The sequence below is a fragment of the Anthonomus grandis genome, chromosome 22 (assembly GCF_022605725.1).
Source record: "Anthonomus grandis grandis chromosome 22, icAntGran1.3, whole genome shotgun sequence".
NCBI classification, from domain to species: domain Eukaryota; kingdom Metazoa; phylum Arthropoda; class Insecta; order Coleoptera; family Curculionidae; genus Anthonomus; species Anthonomus grandis.
This window is the reverse complement of record NC_065567.1, coordinates 20733509-20746990: the sequence shown is the minus strand read 5'-3', so window position 1 is coordinate 20746990 and position 13482 is coordinate 20733509. Positions and strand designations below refer to the sequence as shown.

General features: G+C 33.2%; 1 protein-coding gene across 12 annotated transcripts in view; it reads left to right on the top strand.

The window, feature by feature from the left end:
• Positions 1 to 13482, top strand: part of LOC126749022 (plasma membrane calcium-transporting ATPase 2) — a 160682-nt gene that overhangs the window by 135011 nt on the left and 12189 nt on the right. For 10 of the 12 annotated variants that reach the window (XM_050458625.1, XM_050458627.1, XM_050458621.1 and 7 more), the window contains 4 exons: positions 43 to 241; positions 298 to 509; positions 621 to 772; positions 1303 to 1438. In XM_050458625.1, coding sequence (XP_050314582.1) covers positions 43 to 241; positions 298 to 509; positions 621 to 772; positions 1303 to 1438 — 699 coding nt within the window. Of the gene's footprint in view, positions 1 to 42; positions 242 to 297; positions 510 to 620; positions 773 to 1302; positions 1439 to 7435; positions 12682 to 13482 lie in introns of those variants that run through there. The other 2 variants (XM_050458626.1, XM_050458623.1) reach the window with 1 other exon arrangement.

The following is a 13482-nucleotide window of genomic DNA, read 5'->3' as shown; positions in this document are numbered from 1 at the left end:
TAATTATTGTGTTCTGTACTATTTATTTTTGAATTGTTCTAGGCTGTGCAAATGTTGTGGGTCAATTTGATTATGGATACTTTAGCTTCTTTGGCGTTAGCCACTGAAATGCCAACCAACGACTTGTTACTTAGAAAACCTTACGGCAGGACGAAACCCTTGATCTCAAGGACAATGATGAAGAACATCCTAGGACAGGCCATTTATCAGCTCACAGTTATCTTCTCTTTATTGTTTGTTGGTAAGATTGAGCACAAATTTTTGCTTATGGTGTATGTTTACCATCTGGTCTTTTAGGTGACCAAATGCTCGATATTAAATCAGGACGTGGAGCAGAAATTGATGCCGGACCGACCCAACATTTCACAGTTATTTTCAATTCATTCGTGATGATGACGCTTTTTAATGAGTTTAATGCCAGGAAGATTCACGGACAGAGGAATGTCTTCGAGGGAATTTTTACTAACCCCATTTTCTATACTATTTGGATTGGTACCTGTGCTGCACAGGTAAGCTCACTATTTTAGTGGGTTGAATATATCGTTTGTTTTAGTAACTACTTTAGGAAAGATTTTGAGGAAACCTGATTAAGCTATATCCCATTAATTATATTATTATAGGTTGTTATTATTCAATATGGTGGTGTAGCGTTTGCAACGAGTGCTCTTACATTAGAACAGTGGTTCTGGTGTTTGTTCTTCGGTATTGGAACTTTGCTTTGGGGCCAACTTGTTACCACCATTCCAACTAGAAAGATTCCAAAGATTTTGTCGTAAGTACATTATTGGAATGGTGTTTTTTTGTTTTGTTCTTAGTAATAAAGTGTTGTTATACTAGAGTTGTTAAGTTTTAATGAGTATGAATATATGAATAGATGTTAGTTGTGATGAATGTATTGATAGATATTTTTGGAACTTTATTTGAAAGTTCAATATCTATAAAGTATGGTATTTACCGTACTTCTTCTTTTTGGTGTCGGGCATATTTGGATTTTTAAAAATATTTGTTTTTAAAAACGTTGCAATACAATTTTAAGTAGATTTTATTCCAATAAATATCTACAATGAGGTGAATACAATAAGGTGAATACAATAAGGATTAAGATTCATAGAAAGGCAGGTATTTCTGCTAAATATCTTTGACGAACTATTATAGTTATGTATCATCAAGTTTGTACTCTATTCTCTATTTGGCCCATTTTAAACTATTGAATTTAAAAAAAAATTATTTCAAGTTTAAATAAAAAATTTAATGATATACCATGGTTTTGTGAAACTTTGGTAATAAAAATATCTGTATTAGATGGGGCCGTGGCCACCCAGAAGAATATACCGAAGCAATAACTATCGGTGAAGAAAAGTTCGACGTTGATTCTGACAAGAAACCACGAGCTGGCCAGATCCTCTGGATCCGAGGCCTTACTCGATTACAAACCCAGGTAAGTCTGTTACACATAATTAGTAGATATAATGTTTAGGTTAATTGTAAAAATTAATTCGTTGTCTGGCCGTTTTTCTTTGAGTAAAAGAAATGCGACCAGAAGAACTATGAGTCAGAGCCTAAATAGTGATCTGATAAAAGCCTCTGACCCATATGCAAGTGTAATGATATGAAATGTGTGACTGATTTTTTTGAATTTGAACAGAGCTCATTTTATAGGGTTTTTATAGGTTTAAAACAGTCAGTAATTAGACCAAAATTCAAATTAAGGTCCTCCCATCTGTCTCATCCTTGATTTCCTATACCACTTTTCTCTTTTTAGTCTTACTTGACCAGCATGGTTGCTGCTTAAACGGTTGACAGTGCGTGTTGCAAAATTAATATGTTGTTTTTTGGTTGGTCAACAGAAAACTCGTAATAAATAAATTAACAAACTTGATAAACTTTTTTAATTATTTTAAATAGTTATATAATTTTTTTTCAGTTAGATATTGAATTTGGATGACTATTTCAAGGACTACAATCGTTAGATTGTAAAGTACCAGATTATTGCATATCAAGTTAGTACTTAAAAAAAGCAAAGTTACATTATTTTTAACAGATGTCTAAATAATTAAAATATTTGGATTAATATAAGTTATAAAAAACAGGGTTGGCCATCCAAAAAATTAATTAATGTTGCTTTTAGTTGTTCAGTGTGTTTTGTAGCGTACATTTTAAAAACGTTTGTCAAATAGAATTATTGTTACAAGCCTTGAGGGTGCAGCAAACCAGTATTTTACTGTAGATCTTTATGTAACCAAAACACCAATTAATATTTTATTTTACGGTAGGCCAGCAGTGGATCAACTCCCGTCCTCCTTTTTTGTTTTTGTTTCTGTTTTTTTTTAAAGAGAGTTGGTGATATTTTAAATGATTTTTTTGTTTGTTGCTTAACCGTTGTTTCTCTAACTCTCTTAGTAATGCTTTGTATACTTTGGAATAGGTTGGTCAGTGATCCTTAAAGAACCATGTCATTGGCTAGCTATTTCTGCATGAGTAGTTTTAGAAATGCCCCACTCTCTTGCTATTATGATGATAAAAAACTTTAGGCCTAAGCTGCCGATAAATATTAAGATGTAGCGATAGTAAATGTGCATGAACGATCACATAATAACTAACAGTCCTACTTGACACATTTAGACCATAGGTCATAAATGTTGTGCCTTGAATACTAGGGACCAACAACTTCAAAATTTCATGGCTGTGTTGTCTAAAGTTGCACTTTTCTACACGATTTAACGATCGACTTACTTTGTCTGTCTTATCTCACCCTTAAGCCCGTCTCACATGTCTGTTATGGTCATAAAAACACATCCTTTATCTGTCAAAGGTACTGGCAATTCGTACCTGTTTTTTTAAATAAAATATTCAGATAATAATTTGGGAATGTAATGCAAGGTAGTGTTATTCTAGAAATCTTAGGAGTTCGGGAGGCTCATTGGTTTAGACCAACCGATCGCCTGGCATAGTTTTATTTATTTTTAACACTTGAAAGCCAACTTTTTTATCCACTTTTATTACCAACCATTCGGAAATATGAAGCAAAAAAACATAAAGCAAAAACCCTTCAATTAAATCCTCTTTTATTATGCGGATACCCACTTACACAACCATTTCCACTGAGATTTTTATGATTTTGAGGATAAACATGACGTTAAAAACGGAAATATGAATAAAAATATTCATGAAGGCCAGGGCAATAATATTGTTTTTATGCCTTATACTCCAAATCGATAAGATTAATTAGTTCATTATGCTCTTTTATATTGATTAAAACTATGTTGGTATTTGATATTAGATCGTGTTGGACTATCAATATAAAATTTTAGCAAATCACCATATACAGACACATGATGGATTCCATACGGCTCATCTGTTTTGCGGTTTTTTCAATTTTTTTTTTGTTCTTTCAATTCAATATTAAAATCTTCACATAATAAACTGAACTGTATGAGACACTCGTTGCTGTAGTGATTTTACCGAAGCATGTATCAGTAGTATCAATATTGCGTCAGTGCATGTTATAAGGGGGCTAGGTTTCAGGCGCAATTGCGGGTTGTAAGCGTTGCGTTCACGTTCCATTTGAGTCATATTCTAATATCAAACACCGACGGTTTTTTCTTTCAAAAAGCAAAAAAAAATGTTTAAAGAGGACATGATGGTGTGAATCAGCGATTTAAAAACGATTTTTATACGTTTAATAGCCAGCTGAAGCAATGAAAGAAACTGAGGTATAGGGAACCGTTGGGCGCAATCAAGCAAATTCAGCCATTCTAAACAAGTATGTAGCTGTAGTAGGCCTTCTATTTTTTAGATGAAATGCATTTGCAGACCTATTTGCACTTCTATAGATGTTCTTAGTCCCAAATACCTTCCTGGATGTGTCTTGTCGCCCTCCCCTTACCCTGTACCTCGTTTAGTTATAGTGGTACATATACGCAACACCAGAAACATTCTAACATGTTCTCTATTTTTCTTTACCATATCACACCAAAATTATACTACGTACATATATTTTACCAGCGTGCTGCTGACAACACAGCCAGTTTGTAATTAGAGTACGGTGTCTTATCTAGAAAGTTTTTTGGATAACAAAAATATAACAGTAGTATGCCAGGACAGGAAAAATTAAAGAAAAAACATGTTGTATTGTTCAAGAAACTTTCTATCGTGGAGAAATTGTATGTAAATATGAACAAATGCGGGATAAGGACGAAAAAATTACTAACAGTGTTGCTTGCAAACTAGAGAATGATCGATTGTTATGGGAAATATGCTTTGAGTACATGGTTAAAGTGTGGTCTGCGACAATTTTACCAAAGGGACACAAAACCCCTCAAACATTGACGCAGACCTGAACTAGAATTTCTTAAGTATGTTAGAGTTGTGCCCTATACGCTACTTCTTTGATCTGTCTCTTTTCAACCATTATTTTATTTTTTTTTACTTATTTAATCATTAACAGAGACGCGGAGGAACTGTAAATTCCTATTTAACAAATTTACACTAACACGACATACATTTTTTGTAAAAACCTTAAATCTCATGTCATTTCACACTGAGTTTAATTGAGCAAAATCAATTGATTTTTTTCCCTTTATTTTCGGCGTTTGATTTCAAAATGTTATGATTTTGTACATAATACTTTTTTATTAGTTTTTCTATATTTTTACTTCCCTAACCTATACATTCAATTTTCAATCACAGTTTTCTTTAAGACGAGTTAAAATGAGCTTATGATTGATTGGCCTCGGGGATAGACGGAAAGTGTGCATCATTCACTATAATATTGACCTTTTTTATGGTTTAAATTTTACTAACTGGACTGTAACTGTTTTTGTTAATTCTTTCATATGTTTTATTGTATAACTAATTTTGTCATTAAAAATTTTTGTCCGTATCCGTTTAATTAATACTTGTAAAAATTATCTGGTATAGGTTAGGTCATAGGATTTAAATTATCACCAGCTTAAGAAAAAAAAATTCATGGTAATCTCTTGCTGTATTTAAATAATTTTTCTTTGAGACAGAAAAAAAAATTACAGCGCCCGTGATTTAAGTGTGAATATAACAGAGTGATAGATTTTATATGACCTTGTTTTTTTGACCGATTAAGTTTTTTTTTTTTATTTTTATTGAGGGTCAAAACAGCAATGGGATGTTAGTGTGAAAGCATATTTTTAGCTACTTAAAAAAACTCAGAGATCTGAGATATTTTGATTTGTGTGTGATTTTACTAAAGCTATTGGCATTGATCATCGTTCAAATTAACCAGAAGTTAGTTTTATTAGACCTTTTTAGAGCTATTTGTATAATTCGTATATATGCTGCATAATAGTTTTTTACCCCAGCTTAAATTTAAAATAATGTTTTACAAAAAGGAGATCTATTTGAAAAGGCTTGGTTCCAAATAAATTTTTAATAAAAGCATTTTAGGTGGTTTTAAATTTAAAAAAAAAATTGTGCAAGATAAAGTAATTTCAAGAATAGTTTCATTGGAAAAATATATTCAAAATGTGTGACGTGTTTAAAAGATGACTTGGTAAAATACAAAATTTGATTAACTTTAAAAAATAAGTACAGTGCATTCACGATGAAAGGAACTAATTCATTTTAAATTCGAGTACCTATTTCTTATATAAGTATATATATAAGTCAGCGGTTTGTCAAATTTGACGTAATAGACTAGTGAAATAGATAACTTTGTTTATTCAATTTCTTGTCCATTTGCTTCAATGCATTTTTGAAGCCCGCAAATAACTTCTAATTGCACATTTTCAATCACTTGCGCATCGATTTGTGCAATGATTTGATGTAAATCATCAACATTATTTGATATATTCATATAAAATTTGGACTTCAAATAGCTCCATAAGAAAAAAATCTAATGGGGTTATATCCGGTGACCTTGGTGGCCACTCTCGGTCCTCTTCAGGGAATAAAACAACTAAAGCAAGGATAAGTTCAAACTGTATAAAGTCCAAGTAGCGCTCTTTGTTTAATGTTAAAAAAAAGGATGCAAGGATTCGATTTTTCACGATATACCTGCACATTAATTTTTTGAGGACGCTGTGGTATTTTTAATCTCGCCAATATCTGCAAAATTGTCTGTTTACGTGTCCATTTAACATTGTCATTTGTTAGCCTGAAGAATCTGCTCACAAAACTGCACTGGGCGGTCAAAATCGTCTTCTAACAATTCATGTATCAGTTGTACTTTATAAGGATGATATTTATTTACACGAAATATTTTTGCCACTGACCCTACTGATAAATTTCAATTCCTGGAAATTGTACTAATCGCAACATGGGGATTATTCTCCGTTTTTAATAGAACATTCACCGTAAAATCTTCAGATACTTTTAGAGGTTTGTCTTTAGATTAATTTCTTACAAGACTGTTCCCTACATTTTTGATTCAATTTTGCTGATATATCAACATGATCAATTCGTTCTTTCTCAGATAAATGCGTTTTATTAAAAAATTATGCAACAAATGACAACTAATATGACAATTATACTCACAAATGCCTGACAAACTGTTGTCAAGTAGGTTTTAAAATTGGAAACTGTTCGAACATAATAAAGTTTACTTTCTCAGAAATCCCATAAAAAATTAATGTTGGCGTCATAGTTTCTACTTGAGACACCCGGCAACCAAAATTTTCATTGCAAAAAACGCATTGAATCAAATGGATAACAAATTAAACATACGTTGCAATAAATTTTAATGTTTTAATTTCACGTTTCTTTAGTTGGTTACGTCAGATTTGGCCATTGACTTTAGGCATATGGCTTGCTATACAAAAAGTATTCAGAATATATCAAAAGAGAAAAACACTTTAATTTGAAATGAATTTGTTCCTTTCATCGTGAATGCACCATCGTATATTCACTTTTTTGTCATAAACTAGTTTTCATTTGTATGGAATTATTTTGACACATGATATATTAAAACTCGCAGCCTTTCTCCTATTTAAAAAAAAAATCAACATAATTGTTTAAAATATCCAAACTTAAGTAATCAGCAAGCTTTCATAGATTTGGTTTTCACATTTCATGTAGTAGTGTTCAAATTTAAAACGCGTAAATTAAGGCATACAAGCTTTAGAGAATTAGATTTCACGTAGAAGCTTATTTTGCGCGCTCAAAGTTATTTGAATGATGATGAATGTCGGAACGAGCCGACTTCATGCAGTTATAAAATGGTCCCATTTGTTCGCCCCATCTTAAGTTAGAACAGAACTTCTTAGACTCATTGCTTATTTAAAATAGTGCTTATTTATATGTTGGCTTTAAAATGAAACAAAATAACTGTCTGTAAGTGTAAGTAAAATGATTGGGGAGGTTGGACGTGTGGGAATAATGGCCTTAAGTCGGCTCGTTACGTGAGTGCGACGCGTGCATGCACTCCCGGCCCGCCTGATGAGACCCTGCTTCCCTGTGTTTGCAGCTGCGAGTAATCCGAGCTTTCAAGTCTACCCTGGAGGACCTAGAAGAGCGCCGCTCGGTACATAGTTTACACAGCTTACACAGTTTGCGCAGTTCGCGCAGCCACACCGGTCCCTGGCCTCCACGGCCTCTATCAGACATCACTTACATTGACGAAGATCCGGCGAACCCGGTAGCACAACGCCCCAAGGATGATCAGCGTCCTGTTCCCTCCCCTAATACCTTGCGCCTACCTCCTCACAATGCGCAGTACGCGCCTGCCCCTCCCGCGGACCTGCATAAGCCAGTGCATGAAACGCGCATCTAGTGTTGTCGGTCCTGGCCGCAGCGTTTGCATGCGCATTCGCGCCTACTCCCAGGCCGCATGCGTGTGCGTGCACGCTCGTTTGACGCCTCTACTTGGTGAGTGCACTGCCTATATAGCACGCGTTTCGATTTTGCTCAAGCACTTGTCACTCAATCTTGATTCTTTTGATATAACTTTGACAATCACCAGGAACCAATTCGTTTTCTACGTAAGACACTTATTTTATATCTTTTACCACTATGTTTATAGCACGGCAGTCGCTAGAAATTAACCCATATTAGTCAGAATATATTTTTTTCTATACCGACTGTATTTTATTGAAATATATGACTTTCTTTATTTTTGCAAGAATTTTTGCCATATGGTAACGCTAGGCTTTAAATAAGGTAACAAAGTATATTGATTGAGAATATTGACATTAAGCCCCCCTCCCTAACAGGTATAACCGTAAATGCTTCAGTTTTTCTAAGCTTACGAAAATACGCAGGATACAACTAACAGGTAATCAAGGCTATAAAAATTGTTACAAAGAGTGATAAATAAAGTTACAATCAACACATGGACCAATGTCACACTTATTACACATTCTACGTCCAATGAATAACCTTCTCCTGAGGAACGTCATCGCCTACTCTGTTCAATGTTATGCTGGTTTTAGATATTGCTAGACGGCGCGGATCTTTAACAGGTTTTACAATTTCGCGCCTAAATTCAACTTAACACAAATTTCCTCGTGATTTTTTTATGAATTATCCAGGCGTTCGCAATTGAAACGTCAATACAGCAGCTTAATGCGATATTTATATTTCTGACTTAATAATGAAAATACAAATATTTATAATCAACATTGGTCTATCTCCATGATGATAAATATACTTGCATGCGTTTGAACCAATTTTCGAAGCACTTGCTTGCAACTCCAAAATATGCATTTTGAATCCGTCAACCGCTTCTTCGGTTGTCGAAAATCATTGACCACGTAATCTATTTCTGATATGCGGGACCAAAAAAAAGTCATTAGGTGTTAAATCAGGACTGTAAGGCGGATGACCCATTAATTCGATGTTTTGGCTAGTCAAAAATTCTTTTGTTTGATTCGCCTCTTCTGCTTTTTGCGAATCTCTCCGAACACATGCAGAATCATGAAGAAGATGATTCAACAATGTTAAGTTCCAATGAAAACGTCAAGTGGAGCCTGGAAACATTCACTGTTACCAAGGCAAGAATTATATATAGCAACCATATACACCACCACCACCACTTCTTGCTACACATAGAAACTCTTTATCGCGAGATATTCTGTTCCATAAAATCTGTGCCTCCTATTCCATTAACACATTTACAAATAAGGTTTGGCCTATACATTTGTATGTATTTTTTACTTTATTGGTGTAGGAGCTACTCCACAAGAAGAGGCAGGTGCCATGATAGAAATATTATTATCTAGCCAATTTAATCATGTTAATACAACAAACGTAAATAAATCTCAAATAACAATTTGGTAGTTACATTTAAAATCCATAATTACTAAAATTAAAATACATATAACAAAAATTCATTAACTGAGTAGAAACAATTATCAATTGAAGTCTTTAATCCTCTCCCGAAATTGTTTCGGAGGCCACTCTCTCATTGTTATTCGCAATCGGTTATAGAATTTGTTCTCTCAGACTACTTTGACATCATTTCAGTGTTCAGTAAGCCGGAAACCCTTGTGTCATGACCATGCACATCCCCCCGTGTTTTAACAACCTTCATTCTGGTCATCGTACCTGAGGTTTGCGAAGATAAATTGAGAAGGATACCTAAAGATTTAAATCCATGTCTACAGTCATCTCGAAACCCAAGCCCTGCAATAGCTCTTGCTCCTGAAGAATGACTCCAGGCCAGGATAGCATATGCCAAGAAGCTTTAGAAGCAAAAAAAAACATTTTGGCTCAATTGTCCACACAGTTTGTCAATATGGGTCCCCCACTGAAGTTAAGGACCCAGATAAACTCCTAAAAATCTGATATCTTTGACCTCTTGCTTCACTTGACCCATATCTCAGAGAAAACACCTGTTTGGTATTTGCCTGATTGAGAAGCAGTCGATTTTGACAAGACCATTCCTCAGCCTGTGCAGATCTGGCATTGCAAAATCTCTACAATAATTATTCTCGATATCGCCATTTATCCAATTAAAAGATCCATTCTTCCTTTTATTTTGATACTCGTTTTGTTATTTTTCTTTTGTTTTGTGTGTCAATCGGTGTAATGGCTTCATGAATATCACTCAGCTGGCTCAGTTGATCAATCATATACCAGCATTCATCGCTAGATTCTTGATCGGTAAGTATGTTACAAGCGAGCGGTTCTATATAAATAGATTCGGCAGGGAGATCCTCTTCATAAATTATCGTTAGAGCATCCTCTAACGTAAAACCACGTCTGTAACAAATATCAAAAAATTAAACTTACGGTATTAGAAACAAAAATGTTTATTAATTACATGGAACTTCCATCACATAGAATCTTAAACAAACTTGACGTGAGAAAAAAACACATAAGGTAACACAAAAAAACGACCTAACAGGAAAGTAGGTTGAATGCATAGACGCCATCAAACATACAGCTGATTTAGACATTTGACAGTTGAACGCCAGCGCCATCTATGAGTTTTAGCGCTATTTACAAAATAAAGCCTGCTTTACATAGAGTCTTAAAAGCGTTACCATATGATAACGCAAAGCTGTTATGGATTAAATGAAAAACAGATTTTTGATATAATATACAATTCTTCTTAACCATATCAATCAATATTTTAGTGAGTGTCCGCCTTTCACTGCCAATTTAAATGCTTATTTTTTTTTTACTTTTATCGGCTAATGGACACTTAGAAAAGCGCATACTTAATTACATAATTTATTTGCTTAACAAATACTCGTTCCACGAATGTTTTTAAGACAAGTAGCATTGTAGCAGCCGATTAACCGACTACAATAAATTCTCTATGATATCCTTCTATGATATATATAATCCTTCTATGATATCTAATAAAGTGCACGCGCCCAGTTTAGGCTCTAGCATTGCGGTCTGGACCACCTCAGCTAATATGGACTAGTGTGTTTTTTTTGTTTTTAATTTTTCCTTCTGGTACCTTTACTGTATGATCCGATCCTCTCCCTAATGTACCTAGTCATCCACCTCCACACTCTGGCCCATTTATAGTTTAATAATACGATTTTTAAAGAGCATAGAAATTATTTAAATATCTGATACGTAAGTGGATTGATTTTGATTATGCTTGCTTTTAAGGATATATTTATTTTTAAACTATTAGTCCTCAAAGCCTATTGGTTAGAAAACAATCTGCTTACCTAATCGGATTTAGAAGTGTTTTCGTAGGTTATAATAGGGTAAGCTTTCTTGGGGACAATTGGTCTGCTTTTTTGGGTTTCTTATGCTTTTATTGTTTGTTTTTACTACGATATTATAATGGTGCTTCCAATAGACTTATGTACACTTTACTTATAACACCTACTGCCAAGATCTAATAACTTTTGACTATCAAGTTTTATCGCTAATTTGCCGTTTTATTCTATTCAATTTTTATTTTTGAACAAAGTTAATTAATTTTTAAATTGCCAATATATTGGGAATTAGCGCTTTATAGAGGCAGTGTTGTTGCCCTTTTCTTAAGATAATTGTTAATAATTAAAAATTATAATAAAAAAACAATTTATATTGATAAAATTAGTAATTAAATCGGATTAACTTGTGATTCTTAAAGATTAGCTAGAATAATTAAAAAACATAATATATTCAATCTTAGAAGGTCGTAATATTAAACTCGTCTGGGTTACCTTTGATTTTTGACCTAGAAATGTTGTTAGCTTAGCAAAGTAGACATATACGTATTAACCGGAATAAACTGAACCATTACTACATTGTATTATTTTGTACATATAAATATTCCGTCGTTTATGTAGAACTAGCTGTATGTATAGCATATTAGAGTTAGTACTCTCAGGTTAGTGGTAATGGAAAAAAATGATATTTTATTATTTTTAAACTTGTTTAGCACATGCACACTTTGCGAGCCAGTTATTGTGTATCGTCACAACGGCCAACGACATATATATGAAATCGTGATTTATTTATGTCATTTTTACCCGGAACTTTAAAATTAGTCCAATAATTTGTAAGATCTGTCGGTAATGTTGCTACTTGTTTGCCAAAATTTGAACTCTTTAATGATGTGCTGCGCACGGCTGTGTGGGTCAGCAGGCTACATTTACTTAATATCTCCTATATTATAGCTATAACGTTTATGATAGGAACCTTTATCAAGTTATCATACATGCATTTTATATCGCATTATATTTTGTTTTTATGCATAAATTTATTCCACTTACGAAGTAATGTTTCTCGATTCAAGGTATTTCGAATAATCATATGCGAATAATTTTGAAACAATAATTTATTCGAATCGAGATTCAAATTCGAGAAAAAGTGGTAAATCATCATCTTGTACTTCGCGATAGGTTACGCATTACATATTACTCAAATACTAGTTACTTATTTTTAAACATATTTAGGACCCTCACTGATATCGTAAGTATTCACAATTGATTTTCACATATATGAATGATCTTGAATTATTTTCACTGCATTGTGAATATTTAGAGATATTAAAATAATTAATACAGATTTAAAAAAAAATGCTCTGTTCTTAATATTAGGCACCGAGCTAAGGCGAAACACACATTTGAGCTATCGTGTGTCTGTTACTCTTTTTTGAAAAACACGTTTTTTGATAGAATCACGTCTATTAAGCAAAGCATTTATCTATATAAAGTAGCTCCACATTTTCAAATATTGCAAAAATACAGCGACTAGTCTGTTATTAATTTATTTGTTGATTTTTTTTAAACTAAAAATATACAGGATGAAGTTTTCTTCAGGTGGTTTTATTTCTTTATAACCCCCTAGCCGTAATCATTTTTTTATCCGAACATTTTTTTCAGGATCTTTCACATTCCCTTAAATTCAGCACTTTCGTTATCATCTATCTGTTTATTCTGTTAGATTTTGATCAAGTTATGTAAATAGGATTCTTGATTGCATGATCTCGCGGTAAAATAACGAGCTTAACATACTATATTGATGCGGGGTTGTAAAGAAATAAGAACCCTTGGTTTGGTAAGGTGCATTTTGTCCTGAAAACCTTCCCATTTAAAGCTTAATTCTCCTAAAACCTGTAAAAAATATCCAAACCCATTATATGATTAAATACCTTCGGTATGTTGCTTTTTTTACTATATTGCATGTTCAATTATTACTTCATACAAAATAAGTGTTCTACAAATGATGAATGGTGGTAAGTTTTTTTTTCTTACAAATAATTTTAGGAATTCAATTAAAAAATATGTGCCAAAGTCTACAAATTTTAATTTATCATATAATAGAACTATTGATCAAAATTCTTACAAAACACTAGAACACTAATTTTTTGTGAAAATGTCAAGGATATAGATTGGTAATATAATAGTGATTGGGTTTTAGAGTGAATTTTTTCTGGGCAAGTATGTAGGCTTTACCAAACTATGGATCTGTATATACTAATAGTACGCTGTTTTTTTACAAACTTCTTTCAGGTTATTTTACTTGTAGTGTCTATTATTCTATGCACTATCTTTTTTATTGTTTTCGTGTCTTCACTGTCTGTCAAATCACTCTTTAATGTTGCCCTTTGTTACT